The following is a 16,298-nucleotide window of genomic DNA, read 5'->3' on the forward strand; positions in this document are numbered from 1 at the left end:
CACGGTTGGCGGGGCCAGGCCGGAGCTATGAGAATCGCCGTGACCAAGATCGAGAGAAGTTTTTCGAGAACTTTCGGTATGAGGGGAATCGGTGGAAAAAGATAAAGCATCTCCGCCGACCAGTCCAGAAGAAAGGCATCCCCTAGGCAGCCGGGGAAAGAGTTCGGGGGGAGCCTCGCTCCGTAGCGGGGTAGCTGAGCGTTGTGGGGAGACGCGAAGAGATCCAGAGTAGGGCGCCCCCAGAGGCGGAACAGACCGTCGAGGACCTCGGGATTGAGCTTCCATTCGTGAGAGGAAGAAGTCATCCTGCTGAGGGCATCCGCTAAGCTGTTTTGGGCGCCCGGTAGGTGGATTGCAGAGATCTGTACGCCGTGGGCTATGCACCAAATCCAGAGACGAGAGGAGAGGAGCATCAGTTTCCTCGAACCCGTACCACCCTGTTTGTTGATGTAGAATACTGCTACTAGATTGTCCGATTGAATGAGGATGGACTTGTGGCGGATGAGGGGGGAGAATGCTTTTAGGGCTTTGAGAATGGCGAGAAGTTCGAGGAAGTTTATGTGGTTGGCCCTCTCTGACGGGGACCAAAGATTTTGAACCGTTAGACCGTTCATGTGGGCTCCCCAAGCGTAGGTGGAGGAGTCTGTGGTTATGGTTAGCGATGGCGGGGCTGGATGGAAAGGAAGGCCCTTGCACACGTTTTGGTGAGACATCCACCATGAGAGAGACTGGCGGACGGACGACGGTACCGACAGGTATCTGGAGTTGTGGTGGTGGAACGGTTTGAAAGTGTCTATAAACCACCTTTGCAGGGTCCGAAGGCGCAGCCTGGCAAACGGGGTCGTGAGAACCGTGGAGGCCATGTGGCCTAGAAGGACCTGAATGACACGGGCTCTGACCCTCCGGGCAGATCGACAAAGGGCGATATGGTGGCGGAGAGCCAGGAATCTGTCGAACGGAAGTGACACAGTCTCTGCGACGGAGTCGAAGAGGGCCCCGATGAACCGGATTCGGGTTGACGGGGAGAGATTTGACTTCTCGGAATTGAGTTGGAGGCCGAGAGATTTTAGAAGACGCAGCGTGAAAGAGACGTGATTTTGGAGAAGAACCGGGTCGGGCCCGACGAGAAGCCAGTCGTCCAGATAAGGAAAGACCGTGATGCCATGTAGCCTGAGGTGGGCCGCTACGGCGGCGACAACCTTGGTGAAGACCCTCGGGGCCGTGACGAGACCGAAGGGCAAAACGGTAAACTGGTAGGTTTGGTCGAGAACTTTGAAGCATAGGAACCGTCTGTGCGCCTCTCGTATTGCCACGTGGAAGTAGGCGTCTCGTAAGTCTATGGAGGCAAAGTAGTCTCCCCGCTGCAGCATCGGGAGGATAGAGGCAATAGAGACCATCCTGAATTTGGAGGGGCGGATGAATATATTGAGTGCCCTTAAGTCCAGAATCGGGCGTAGCCCGCCTCCTCTTTTCGGGACTGTAAAGTATCTGGAGAAGAAACTTAAAGGGTCCAGTTCGGGAGGGGAGGGACGGATAGCGCCTTTGGCCAGTAGCGCTTCGACTTCGGCCAGTATCTCTGGGGAAGGGTTTGAGTGGAGAACGTGACCTGTAGGAGGGAGGTCCATGAACTCTAAGGCGTAGCCGTCTTGGACAATGCGGAGAACCCATGCATCTGAAGTAATAGAGTCCCATTGATTGTAGAAAGGGGCTAGTCGGTCTGCAAAGATACCGAAGGGACGAGGCAGCGTGGGCTCTACAACGGTAGCGGGCGAGGAGCTTTGGCAGGGGTTGGCGTCAGGTACGCCGATTAGGCTGCGGAGGAGCAGGGGTGGATCGACCGCGTTGCTTTTGCGGATGAGGTCTCCGGCGAGGTTGGTGATGGGCTTGATTGTTCGAGCCCGAAGGCCGCCTGAAAGAATGGTGTCTGAAAGATTGCGGCGGGAAACGGCGGGAACGGTGCGGGAACCAGCGAGTGCGCTGAGGTTGAGGTTGGTCGCCACATTTAGACGCAAGAATTTTAAAGTCATGATTAGACTTGAGTTTGTCATCGGTACCGGCGTGAAACAGTCCGAGCGCGTCAAAGGGAAGGTCCTCAATGACCTGTCTGGAAGATGAGGAGAGACCCGAAGACCTCAGCCAGGCGTGGCGGCGAATGGAAATCGCGTGGGCAATCATTTTACCCGCAGTATCACCTGTATGCTTCGCCATTTGTATTTGGTGGTGAGCGAGCGAGTCTGCCTCCTGTTGGAGGGTAGTGAGGACGGAGCGGTCTTCGTCCGACATCTTAGCGAAGAAGGGCTGCGCCTTCTCCCAGATAATTTGTTGGTAGGCACCCATGCAGGCTCCATAATTCGCCATGCGGCAAAGCAAAAGGGCTCCGGAATAAAGTTTTCGACCCACGGCGTCGAAGCGCTTCCCCTCTCTGTCGGCCGGAGTATTCGACTGACGACCTGAGGATTGAGAGGCCTTAACGACCAGGGAGTTAGGGTCGGGATGGTGTTTGAGCCACTCCAGGGTATCATCGTCGGTACGGTACCAAGTCTCGATCCTCTTCGAGGTCGGAGGAATGGAGGAAGGGTTTTTCCAGGAGGCCTGGATAACGTCCAACAGATAAGGCAGAAAGGGGAGAAGCGTGGCCGGCGGAGCTTGGGCCTGCACCCTTTTGAAGACAGGGTCAGACACTGCTTTGGAGGTTTGCTTGATCTCCAAACCCAGGGCGTCGGCCATCCTGACCATTTGCTCAGCGAAAGCGCGAACATTGTCAGTAGGAGAAGGCGGGTCCGCCTCATACGCGTCGTGGGGAGGAGAGAGGTCGAGACCGAGAGAGACCACCGAGGCCGAGAGGACAGAGTCTGGGCGGTCGACATCAGCATCTTCCTCCTCAGCCCCTTGGGGGGACTGAGGGGGAGAAGACAGCACAGTCTCGGGAGGAGGCAAGGCCTCGCGGGAAGAGAGGGCCGGAGGCCGAAGGTCCTTAGAGGCTGAGGCCTGGGCTGCCCGAGCCAGGCGAGCCGTTTGTCTGCCACGCTCCGGTGTCGAGGTGGGAGGGAAGAGCTGTTGGCGCGACGAGCGAGGCGGCGCAAGGGGCTCCGGCACCGGCACCCTGACCACCGTTTGGGTAGAGTGGTGGGGTGAGTCCTGCAGCTCCCCATCAGACAGGGGGTGCAATGGAGACTGAGAAACATCTCTAGGCCTCTGGGCTGGTACAATAGGAGAAGACCTTCTCGAGGAAGTTGTCGAGGAAGATGGCGGGTCTTTCTTTGAGGAGGCCGAGGAGGAGGAGCGCTGAGTTAGCCGTTTCTTCGCCGGCGGTTGCTTGGATGCAACCCTCAAGGACTTGCCAGGTGTGGGAGGAACCACAGCTGAGTCGGATTGCGCTCGACGAGACTCCTCGTGAGCCCTTTTAAAGGCTATTTTGATAGCAGAGGAGGACGGAGGGGAACCGATACGAGAGCGGATCGAGGTCACCGAAGCCAGAGAGCTCGACGTCGAGGAAGGTCCCACCTTTCCGGAGCGGGTCGACACGGTCGCCGTCGTCACAGTACACGGTGGTTTGACCGGTTTAGCGGCCCTGGAGGTCTTGGACGCTCTGGACGAGACCGAGGAAGCCTTGGCTGCCGGAGGCTTAGTTGGTGGTGCCGACATAGCTCTCAAAGCTGAGGACGCCGACGTACCCGACGTCGACGGAGTCGGTTCTGGCGCGAGAGATTTTTCGTAGAGCGCCGCTCTAAGCCTAGCGGCTCTGTTCTTTCTGGCCTGAGCCGTGAGAGCTAGGCAAAAACGGCAGGTACTGACCACATGAGCCTCGCCAAGACAGAAGAGGCACTTGGCGTGGCCGTCCGAGTCAGGAATTTTAGCAGCACACTGCGTGCAACGCTTGAAACGAGTAGTAGACATGCGAAGAGTCCGAAGTGAACCTTGCGGCGGAAAAAAAGGAACTGGAGAGCGGGCGCCTGGGGCTGCCTTATATGCCCCTTGGGAAGGGGGGCGTGGTTACCGCCAAAATTTGAACTTCAGCTTGGAAGAGTTTCCGTCGGAACCTGCGCAGGCGCAGCTTCTCCATTAGTGTGCATTCACAGAGTACACGAAGAAAAAACAAGAATTAACACTTTGTCTATTGCTTGTATGTTCAAAGAATGCACATAATTCATGAGTAAAGAAAAGAATAATTAAGTTAAAAGTTGGCATTGGGGTCTTTATAACAGAAAAAAGGACAGCAGATATCCTTCCAATCCTTTCCCCACTTTCCAGTTCTGAAAGCAATCTTGTTTCACTAGCAAAATTTCTCTCCAAGACGCTGCTAGCTTCTTTAACTTTTCCTCATATATGTTTTGTTCTCCATCTTTCTTATCACTCTGAACTAGCAGGTGCGATGACTTCCCAATTTCTGAGAATATGAAGCTACCATGTAGAGGGGAAAAACACTGAACTCATTGCATGTGGAGACTGAACTATTGGATTCAAATCGAACCATTAGAATCAATTCCCTATATGAAAAAATCTGTATGCACTGTATCCTTTATTACATAGGGATTGAGGGTGATCATCAATTAGTTGATGTCTATGATGTTCCTAAAAAAGTGTGGCAAAACAATCGACAAGACACCTCTTTGCTTCATTTTAATCTCCCTTTTAAAGCATAAGACATAATACCATTTAAGCCTAGCACAAACCAACAAAGGCCAGGAAATGCTAAACACCATTCTTTCATTTAATGCATTGTTCGGTTTTGTTCCCAGTAGGTTCCACTGGAAAAAAGAAAAGAAAAGGTGTCAGGCTTATATTTGCATTTCCTCTCTTTTGCTGGTTTGTTACAGTTCTCTTGTTCAAACAATTCCCAATATTCATTTACTTACTTCCTTAGAGGAAAAACAAAACAACACAGAAAAAAAAATCTGATCTGTGTTTTTTTAGGAAACAAATAATAGACACGAGAGTCTGGAAAAGTATCCAAAAAGGTACCATCTTTCTTCAATTGTAAGACACCGATGATTCTAAGATTTTCAGTACACCACCACCAACAACAAAAATATACCTGCAAATTCATCTCATGTTTAGAGATGTTTATACAATATAAGAAAAAAGTGCATCTTCAAATGAGAAAAATGAGAGAGTGTCTAATAAGTTGAACCATACAATTTAGTGACGTAGTGTAAAAAGTTTCGGGGCATTTTTACAAGTTGCAACCATTTTTTGTGTTTCAACAACTAAATTCAAATGAAAAAGTTTGAACCTTTTCTGTAAATTTCTCAGAATACAGCCTCTGAAAAATCTTCTGTTAAATTAGCAATCACCAAACAATTTTAAGCTCTTTTCTCCACCTATAAAACAAGGGAATAATGACCTGACTTCCCTCTTACCAGTGTGAATGAAGAGAATCCTATGTTCAAAGATGCACCCAAACTAATTATTGTAAAATGGTCAATATTTAGAGGAAATCTCTAAAGGTGTACATTACCAAGAAATCATGACATATTAGGAAATATTTACCCTCTTTCCAGTGATCGCCAGCATATAACCATCTTTGCCAGGTAAATTCTCAATTATAACCTCTGGAGAAACAGGTTGGAAATCCAGGTGAAAGTTCACATGTGGTGTTGTGCGCTCTGAACGGGAAATCACTATCTAAAAAAATATAGTAAAAATAATAGAAATCAAAGCAAGGAAATAATGTATATCCTTATTACACAGTGCTTTTGATCCACAATTATTGTTTATCCTAAATCATTCAGCTATACCTATCAGACCAGTGTGGGTACATTCTATTTGACTGTGGTGGGTGCATATGAATCATCTACAGCCTTGCAAGGGAAATTCAGTTGGTTGAGAAAATGGCACAGAAGACTGTTTGAAGCTGGCAGTAAAGTTTTGTGAAGTTTTACCACCGTACTTACACAGAGGTCTGGTCTCTGAAATAGGATTATTTTGGCCAAGCGTCAGTGGAAGGGAGCCCCCCCTCCCAGATGGACCACTTTGGCCAATCAGTGGCTATTTGGAAGTGATTCAAGCCAGGTACCATCTAGTAGATGTACTGTGATGCAAAAACTGTTGCATAAGGAGATACCATACAACTATTTAAAGGATGACAGAAAAAGTAGCTCCACAAGGCTAAAACCCAATAATATTCTGGCACAACTATCACTGCTCTATTCAAATAGGCTAACTCCAAGGAGAAAATATTGAGATCCCATGTTGATATTTTATATAAATATCCATGTACCTCAGTTCTGATAGTAAAACATCAGTGCTGTACCATGTCTTCAAATCAACTTTGACTTATGGTGATCTTATCCTAGAGTTTTCTTGGAAATATTTATTCAGAATAAGTTTGTCATGGCCTCCCTGTAAGTGTGACCTACCCACGTTTGCCTCTAGCTTGAATATACAATTAAGGACAAAATGCACCAATGGAGTGATTTATAAGGAATTTTACAGGCTAAGAAAGTCAACTGAGTTTAACTACTGTAGAAGTAATGTTGGTAACTTGTAACATCCCAACAAATACTTTTCTTGAATTTTCTTTTTTAAAATGTTGGAATATATTTAAAAAGAGGTGATGCTTCCAAAAGTAAAAGTAGAAATGGGAACAGATATTCAAGGAAATCTTACAGATATTTTAATTTGTATGCTTGCTGAGTATTTCATTTCAGAACAAATTGCAATGACTTTCACAGAAACCCAGAATGTAAGCGATAAGTGTGCATTGACTATGTTTTTACCAGCAGAAAAAATGAAGTCATTTACTCTAAATTTCTAGGGTAAGCCTTGTGTAATTGGTATAAATTCAAATTCAAATGAGATGAGATCCTAGTTGAATACAGTGGACACCTTTTTAGAATCATAGTAATAGAACTAAATACTTCTGACATTGTTCTGAGGATGCAACCTAGAATTGTTTTAAGGGTTAATAGTGCCGCTTACTCACAGAATAATATGTGGAAATAATGACGAATGCATGATAAAAAACTTTCTTTGGTATTTTGTAGCGATGGGCATTTGAGAGAAAAATTCAGCTAATGATCCACTATAAAGGTATTTGCAGCTGTGGATGTACCTCTCCCTAATACCAACATTAATCTGTATTTTCACGCAGCTTTACAATTTATTCATTTTCACTCTCTTTCCTGGCCACAAAAACAACTCATCTGAAATATGTTTGATGTTTCTTTCGAGTTAACATTCTGCATTTTAATTGACTGTTTGTTGGTTGGTTTTTTGGCTCTACAGTGTCAGACAATGGTCATACATTTTACCAACATTTGTTTGTAAATGCACAACTGAAGCTAAAATAACTGGCCATCAGATTCCACATCTGTTGCATTAGCCATGGTAGTCTTTTTAAAGGTTTATTTTAGCCTGACTCAGTAGGCTTCACTAAAATTTCACAGAACCTCTAACCAGAGGACTTTTACTATGCTGTCGTGTACCTATTCCTAAGAAAGAAATTGCCTAAAAAGAACAAGAAGTACTATTCATTCAAGTAATTCATTTTATTCGATTAGCAGAGGAATCTTCTAGCCTGGGTTTTACCAGAAATGCCAAGAGTACAAGAATGGACTAAACTCATATTCAGCACAAAGTTTTCCAAGGTTAAGTTACAGTTTTCCATGGTTAAGTTAAGTTTAGGTATTACACTCCATGCTATATTACCATTATTATTACCATTAATGTCAGATAGTTTTCAAAAATTCTTCAGGAGAACCTATTAGCATAGATGTTAGATTAGCCTGATGAACACTGCATACTTGCAAGGAAGTAACGAGTTTTCAGTAACTGCCTTAATTGTGTTGTATACAGTAGAGTCTCGCTTATACAACAAATGGGCCAGCAGAATGTTGGATAAGCAAAAATGTTGGATAATAAGAAGGGATTAAGGAAAAGCCTATTAAACGTCAAATTACGTTATGATTTTACAAATTAAGCACCAAAACATCATGTTTTAAAACAAATTGACAGAAAAAGCAGTTCAATACATGGTAATGTTATGTAGTAATTACTGTATGAATTTAGCACCAAAACATTGCAATGTATTCAATATATTGACTACAAAAACATTGACTACTAAAAATTGACTAGAAATAAAGATAGAATTGCATAAAATCAACTTATAGTAACAACATTGTTGAAAGTTACATCTGTAAAAAGTTCAGTCCTTGATGCCTAGAGAAACAGCTGTGGATCTGAACAGGAGACAGACTGCGTTGGATAATCCAGAACGTTGGATAAGCGAAGGTTGGATAAGTGAGACTCTACTGTATTTCAATGAATTATAGTTTTAAAAATGCATATCTGAAGTTCTGTGCCATAAATTGATGCTGGTTTTACGTGCAGCCAGAATATTTTCAGTATTACAGCAATTCAGAAAAAATAAATTTAGATTAAATAAAAAACATTTAGCCACTTATTATCACAGTCCCCGGATCCCCTGGTGGCATAGTGGATTAAAGCCTTGTGACTTGAAGGTTGGGTTGCTGACCTGATGGCTGCCAGGTTCTAATCCCACCCGGGGAGTGTGCGGATGAGCTCCCTCTATCAGCTCCAGCTCCATGCGGGGACATGAGAGAAGCCTCCCACAAGAATGGTAAAAACATCCGGGCAACGTCCTTGCAGACGGCCAATTCTCTCACACCAGAAGAGACTTGCAGTTTCTCAAGTCGCTCCTGACACATAAAAAAAATCACAACCCCCCCCCCCAATTATTTTAAAGCAATGGTCTCTCTCCCCCCCCTCTCTCTCTCTCTCTCTCTCTCTCTCTCTCTCTATATATATATATATATATATAGTCTGAATATGTATATGCCTCTAGAATTTGAAGTCCTCTTTATCTGGTAAGGAAGATAACATGAAAATCACTGTTCACTGTTTATAGGGACACTGATTTGACTTTACATTTTACATAGGGGAAGGCAAAGCTTGCCCTAGGAAACCTTATTTAAACAGTGTGCTTGAGATGTCCTGGATCAGCCTGCCTTAGGCTTTAAAAACAATAAACTCATTTAAAATTTGTCCCAGAAACATAAAAACAGCCAATAATATACCTCTTCAATCATCCCTTGCAAGAAGTAAATAACTTCAGTTACATCTTCAATTGATAAGTTCACCATCATAACTGAATGAAAGTAGATAAAACAGATGGTATCAGCACATTTAACCCTATTCTCTCAATCATGGCATTTTTAAAAATTAGCAATGTGCATCCTGCAACAATGGTGGCTGACGGCTTCCTTGTCAATGGGGTGGAGATTTCACTTCGGGATTTCACTCCAGAGAGCTCTTCAAGGTATTGAGTCTTCCAAAACATGGAATGGATTCACCACCACACTGACATATGAGCACTTCCACCATTATTCTGCAAGGTTTTCTAAAGATCGAGAGGGCAGTAGAGGGATGTATCGCAAGTGATCCTCTTGTGTGGGCATTTGCTAGTCCACTGCTTCTTAAATTGTGAATCCTGACCCCAAATGGGATCCTCAGTGTTGGGGTCATAAAAATTTTGGCAACTGTAAAAGGTTTCTGAATGTCACCTAGACATTTAAACCAACCTGTTAGCAATTGCATGCAGTGTTCACAGTGAGTTCTGCCAAAAAAAAAAAATGCTTCAGCTGCACTTCATAAAAAATAAAATCAGCCAGTTCAGCAAGACTTGCAAATGCTTGCTGAAGTATTTTTATACTTATTTTATATACATATATACCTGAGGTACCTTGAATGAAAAGGGGTTGCGGAAAAAAATCTCATGCAGAAAGGCTTTGCAAATGGAAAAAGTGTAAGAAACCCAGTGCTAGTCCATGCTGTGATTTGATTCAGTTAAAGCAGAAGAGTGGTGACAACATGCCGGAGATCCAAATTACTAGTAGCAGGGATAATACAAATAAGCACATGCCAAGTAGTTCAGATTTATTCCATTTTCCTTGCAGTAAATTCTGCAGGCTGGAGTTTGGGCCAAGCAATACGTACCAATGTCTCCTGATTGAATGGCTGAGTTAAGAGTTATAATGCTGGCTCTGCTGATAGATGCATTTTGGCACCAAGATATAATCAAAGACAAATGTGTAGTGGCTTTCAACAGCAACTCAGAATATTTCAGTAATTGCAGTCTATGGAGATGGCAAGTACTGAAAATGCAAGATCCAGAGATTAATGTCCCATTTATACTGGAAGTGAGTAATAAGTTTGAAATGCATGGCTATCAGATAGATTATCTGCAGCATTTTTATTACTATCAAGGTTTTTTTTTTACTATATGTTCCTAATATATAGCCAGGAGTTTCAACTATCAGGTAAATCACACACAATCAATATTTCAAGTTTACAGTTGTTTCAATAAGATGCAAGGAGTAATTTTTATCACAGTGAGAATAGAGTATATTTCCTGCAGATATTTTCGACCAAAAAAAGAGATTTCCTTGAAATTAAACCAAATTTTGCCATGATCCTCTAGCAAATACGCCCATAGTCAACTCTACGATATTTCACAGCATATTCTTGTAGAAAGGAAATGTATATTGTTATACAAATAAGATCTCTGTATTCATGGCTTTATTAATCCATGTCTAAGAAAATGTCATCTCTAGACATTTTCTAAGTCTCTAGGATTTCAATGGTATTTTTGGCCAGAGATTCTTCATTGAATGGAGTTCAATATTATCTATGGTTTCATGTATATGTATTCCTATGGATAAGGGGGTCATACTGCACTATATATCACTATAATCCATTGAATATAAGAGATCTACTTTGAACACTTTAACCTCTTCCAGTTGAAAAAAATTGTAAGAACTAGGATTTTTTTTCAACTCTGTCATTTGGTTCCAAGCATTTATTTAATTTAAATGTTTCCCCACAATATATGCCCAACCTATCAGTTCACTTAGAAACACTGCAACCGCTTGAAATTCAGGGAATTAAATTTATCTGAATTTGCTAGCATTATCTTCAAAGAGTATTTGATTGGCTTCTACCATTCAAATGAAGCAGGAAGGCCTAAACTGTAGCATTCTATCAGATTTACATTGACAATAATAATATTATTGACATGCACAAAGCTTGAAGTCTCTTTAAGAAATTGCTTCAATATCTTTAATGCAGTTATTGCCAATGGAAGGTGTATTTGCACACATTCTTTCGATTCTAGCCCTGTACAAATAGGCACTCTTCAAAGCCTCTATATCACAATTTTTGCAGCTGTGGGGGGTCCTAATGTTCATTTAAGATATTACTGCTGGAGTCTGTAAACTAGATCGTGCTGCCTTGAAGAGCAAACATCAATCAAACTAAAGAATATAGAGAAAACTCCAGTTATACGATTTCTAATCTGGCTGGTTTTTGGTTCCCACTGCAGGACAATCCAAAGGGGTTTTGTCATACTGAAGCATTTCAGCGATATTGCAATGCTAAATCAAATTTTGGTTTGGTTTTGCTGCACATTTGCTTACATGCTAGCCAGCAGCTCAAAAACATTTATGCAGTTTTGTGGATTACTTCAAAAAATGCTGGTTTAATTGCCCCAACAAGTTTCCTATAAGGAACTACTTATGTTTTGAGAAATACTTTCCACATATCCACCTGGCAGATGCAAAGGCATTATCAGCAGCTTTTGCATGGATCTATTATTTAAAATAATGTCAGACCTCAACATGAACTTTCTTGGAATAGTAGCATAAAAACAAAGCGAACTACTTTCTATAAGATATAGCATCGAAAAGCTATTGCATACAGACTCATAATGATTTTTTAACACAATATTACTGGAACAAACAGTTTTTTAAAAAAAAATGCTCTGTGGTTTTTTGTATCTTAGATGCAGAGGCTTCATTTTCTAATAATAAGGTGTACCCCTGTTAAAAGGTTAGGCAGAATTACAATATATTGCTTTTTATTTGAAAAGCTTATGGAGACATAAGTGAGGTGACTACCATTGCACTGGTTTACAAATAGCAAGCAATAGAGTTATATTTTTGCATTACTATGTCAGAAATACAATTTAAAATTTCATTAAAAATTATTCAGAAGATCACTATTCTAGTGCTTTCACTATCAGCTTGTTAAAACTTGATTATGCCTGGAAGAAAGAACCATGCTTTCTAATTGATAGTGTAGAACACATCAAAGCAAGTCTACATAAATGATGAAATGTTGTACATCATAAAAGTTTTCAAACAAAACCTTCTGCTATGGTTCTCTTTATATAAAAAGATGAATATCTGTTTTTCACCTTACTTTAAAAACTTTTGGGAGGTAATGGCCAAATCTATCCCATTCCTACAATACTTACGAATCATTAAGTATTGCAGGAATGGTTTTTGTTGCAATTGTTTTGAATTTTCATTGCTAAGTTGCTGGGACGATTATGACAATATGATGTGGCACTTCATGTAGAAACTGTGGAAGTTCTTGGACATTCTGCATTGAGTTTTTCATGCAGACCTTACACTATGCTGTTCTTATCCCCTGAAGCCATTTCATACGTGCATTCCATGCTTTGATGTGAACAAACATGATCAGAGAAGGTGTAGCTACTCCTCCCATACCTGGACATGCAATGGTGACATCAGTACTAAGAACTGCAGGGACCCCATAAAATGCATCCTCATACACAAAGAATACATTTTCTTTACCTGAAATCTGTCCAGGGTTAGTTAATAAATCAAAATAAGAAGGCAAAATCCAGGTTATGAAATATGGATCAATGTTTGGACATCCCTAATGAGATTATGGCCTGATTAGTCATGGCAACATTGTGATAGATTACTAATTGAAAACAGAGGTTTACAATTAAATTCTCAATTTAATATAAGTCAGCATAAATCTTAAAATTCCAGTAAACTATGCCCAGCTTTCAGTCATTGAGAATTTATCTTTATATCCATAACACTGGATATGTTAGTTGGACAGCATCAACCACTGAGAAATATCCAATTCACTTTGCATCCAACAGCTGTACTTACAGACTGTGTTCCCAGCTGCACACCAAAAGCAGTCACAATAGTAAAAAGCAGAAACAGCTGCAAACTCTTTGGAGGGAAAGCAAGAGAAAGGGGGGAACAACTTGCAGAGAGCTTGTCAAACAGCACTGGAAGGAAGTAAAACCATTTTTCTTTCCTCATACATGACAGCTGTCTTAGTTAAAATTATTAGCAGCTTGTTTTGTAACATAGACTCAGCAATATTTAATTAACTCTCAAGTTAGGAACATTGAGGGACTAACTCTAGGTTTAACACGTTTTGTTATAGCCAAAACAATGATGTGTGACTGGACTGCAAACCTTTTAGTGTATATTCCGCCTTTCCCATATCATCATTCACTTTTTTTAAAAGGCTGAGATTGTTATCTACACTCTAAACATATTATCAAGTCTAATACTTAATTGCCCACAGCACTTGATGTTGAGCTTATCATCCTCTTTCCAGTAGATAAAGTGGTTTGATCTTCAAAATAAAACATCAGATGGTAATTGAAAAGGATAACTTTTCAGTAGTTCAGTGTCTTACATCACCTTATGCAAGCCTTAAAAGACGAAGATAATTTTCTTATTAATTTTTAAAAAAATAGAGGCAGAATCCAAATTACCCTTTCTTGTTTTAATCTGACACTAATTTTTGCTAGATCTACATGATGAACATAAACAGTAAGCAGTGGAAGGAATATATTTTTAAAGGGTAAAACCTTATATTCTATATATTTTGATGATTTCTTACAATATCATTGTAATCTAATGGGTTTACACAATAAACACAATGTTATTTGGATCACTCAAGGTAACGACTATAACTGACTTTAAGGGGGCTCTAATAATTGTTTCTTGGTGGGTTTTACTTACACTTTTTAATACTTTCCCCTTTCATGTGGCTTCTACAATGCTGTGCCTTTCTGCTGTACACAGTACAGGAAAAATAGGTGTTTTGAAACACGAGCTCCGAGTCTTCCAATCAGTAATGACCACTGACCATTTGCCATACAGTTTGGGGGATTCAGAAATCCCATTTTACAATTATGTAAATATTATCCTGAAGTAATACAGCCCCATCCCACAAAAAAATTAATTAACACCTGTTCTACTGACTATAGATAACACAATTACTATACAAATTGATGTCTTATCTGTTATAAATTAATCTCAAGGAAAGATGTGTTGTAGTTGGGTCAAGGGGCAGTAATGGTTCTATGGGTGAAACAGCTAGAAGGAGAAAAAGGGCTAATAGAGAACAGGTGCTTATGGCTCCTTCAGAGGATGAGACGTTTTATGGGTTTTCTAGTGATGAGGAGTCCATACTAGATGATGATTTTGTAGAGAGTAGAGGAACTAAAAGGACTACTCGAGAGGAGGAGTCGGATGAGGAAAGTGAAAGGAAAAAGATCCGGGATATACTCACTGCTCCCACGGATGAGGAGACTTTTGAGGGATTCTCTGGGAATGATGGGTCTGGGAGTGAGGTGGAGAGTGCTGACTGGACTCAAGTAAATGAGGATGATGAGCCAGCCCATGGGGCTGCATCAGGGGATTTGCAAACCTCTCATACTTCTGGGACATGGGGAGATCTAAGTCTTGAACAGAGATGGAGGGGCTGGAGGGATGGGAGGCAAGGTCCACTAACAAGATCAAGATCAGCTGTGATTGATGATGCTCATCAGCATCGGACTCCAATGAGTAAGTTAAAAGTAGAGTTTGGAGAACTATTGCCTTGCAGAAGGCAAGGTGTCATTTTGGGGACATTGCTTTGTCGCTACCTGTTTTCCTTGGGTCCTGGCTGTACAGCTTCCTGATAATCCGGATTGAATCCTGCTTCGGTGTTCCTGGCTTCTGACTCCTGTTCAGCTCTTGACAACGATGTTCTAGTTTGGCGTTTGCCTTGGCATTTCTGATCCAGTGCTTCCAGTTCAGCGTTTGCCTTGGCGTTTCTGCTCCAGTGCTTCCAGTTCAGTGTTTGCCTTGGCGTTTCTGCTCCAGCGTTTCCAGTTTGGCTTTTGCGTTGGCGTCCCTGCTTTGGCACACATACTTCGGCTTTTCTGGCTTCTGAACCCGGTCCAGCTCCTGACCTTCGTCTGTGCTTGCTCCTGACTTGGTGTCTCCGGTTTTCTCCCTTTGGTCTTTGAAACTCGGCCTGGCTTCGACTACAATTCTGCTTGCTGCCTTTTGGGAGTGTTTTGCTCTTTTCCAGCTCTTTGTGCCACAGCATTGAGTGGCGTCAGTTCTGGTAACGTTTCTGTAACATTTGCTAATAATAATAATCCGGTTTATACTTTTGTTCTTGCTTTTGACTCCTTTTGAACTAAGACGTTTACTTTTGAAGAGAACACTGAAGTTAAGTGTTTTTGAGTATAAAATATCATTTAATAAACGTTTAAGAACTTTCCTTTATGTGTGTGGCTTTTTAAGAGGCGGCTGTGTCACGACAGGATGGCTACTAGGATTGTCCGACATTAGGTATTTAAGGAAACTCATGTTCACCTACATTTAAAAGTTTCAGAGCCAATGGCCACTGAAATTGGGGGGGAAACCATAAATGAGGGCGGGTAGAGCCTGTGGATTATTACAACAGGATCTTCAAGATTACTTTGGTCTGTAACTCAATCCAGTGGATGTGAATATTCTTGCTAATGGCACTATGTATTTCAGACAATAGCACTCTTTTGATCCCTTGGCTGGCTTTACAAAAGGAAACGTGCTCTGGAAGTATTGTGTAAGATTTTTTAGCGTTCCACATAAGGGGTTAGGGGATGCTGAGTGAAAAGATTTGTTTCAAAGCATGACTGAATAATACTACCATTATGAAGTCGAAACATCAAACTATTTGTACTGCTACAGGAAAATATCAAGTCTTTTTATGCTAAGTATAGAAAATTTACAGGAGGCTACAGCAGATTTTAGAAAAGGAGAAAAAGTTAGTACTAAGATTTTCCTCATAGTCAATTGTTTGTTTTGCACTGTTTTCAAAATTATCAGTCTGAAAATGAAATTCAGTGTTACTCACAACTGACCCAGCTGTTTGCATGAAAAAAACTAAAATAAGTATAGGGCTGCCAATACAGAAAACCAAAGGAGCCTAAATATTAAAAGCAGAAGATCCTTTCTAATCTTGGAAGCTAAGCAAGATCAGTCCTGGTTAGTGTAGGGTGTATTATTCCTTGCCTAAGAAAGCACAACTAGACTTAATGTCAGGGAAAAACATTTACCTTTACTTGTTAGAATTAGCAACTGGATTTAGTCCTCTACCCGTATGTACTTTCAAGTTGTCATATGTTGATGGGTAAGCTGAAGAGCCGGCATTGTTTGTGGATACCTCCAAGGTCATGTGGC

The 16,298-nt window shown here is 41.8% G+C and overlaps 1 protein-coding gene across 3 annotated transcripts in view; it reads right to left on the minus strand.

The window, feature by feature from the left end:
* met (MET proto-oncogene, receptor tyrosine kinase) overlaps window positions 1-16,298 on the minus strand; it is a 143,277-nt gene that overhangs the window by 72,093 nt on the left and 54,886 nt on the right. For 2 of the 3 annotated variants that reach the window (XM_008111166.3, XM_008111167.3), the window contains exon 4: window positions 5,491-5,625. In XM_008111166.3, coding sequence (XP_008109373.1) covers window positions 5,491-5,625 — 135 coding nt within the window. Of the gene's footprint in view, window positions 1-5,490; window positions 5,626-12,947; window positions 13,578-16,298 lie in introns of those variants that run through there. The other variant, XM_062982403.1, reaches the window with a different exon arrangement.

Source organism: Anolis carolinensis, chromosome 5 (genome assembly GCF_035594765.1).
Source record: "Anolis carolinensis isolate JA03-04 chromosome 5, rAnoCar3.1.pri, whole genome shotgun sequence".
Taxonomy (NCBI): domain Eukaryota; kingdom Metazoa; phylum Chordata; class Lepidosauria; order Squamata; family Dactyloidae; genus Anolis; species Anolis carolinensis.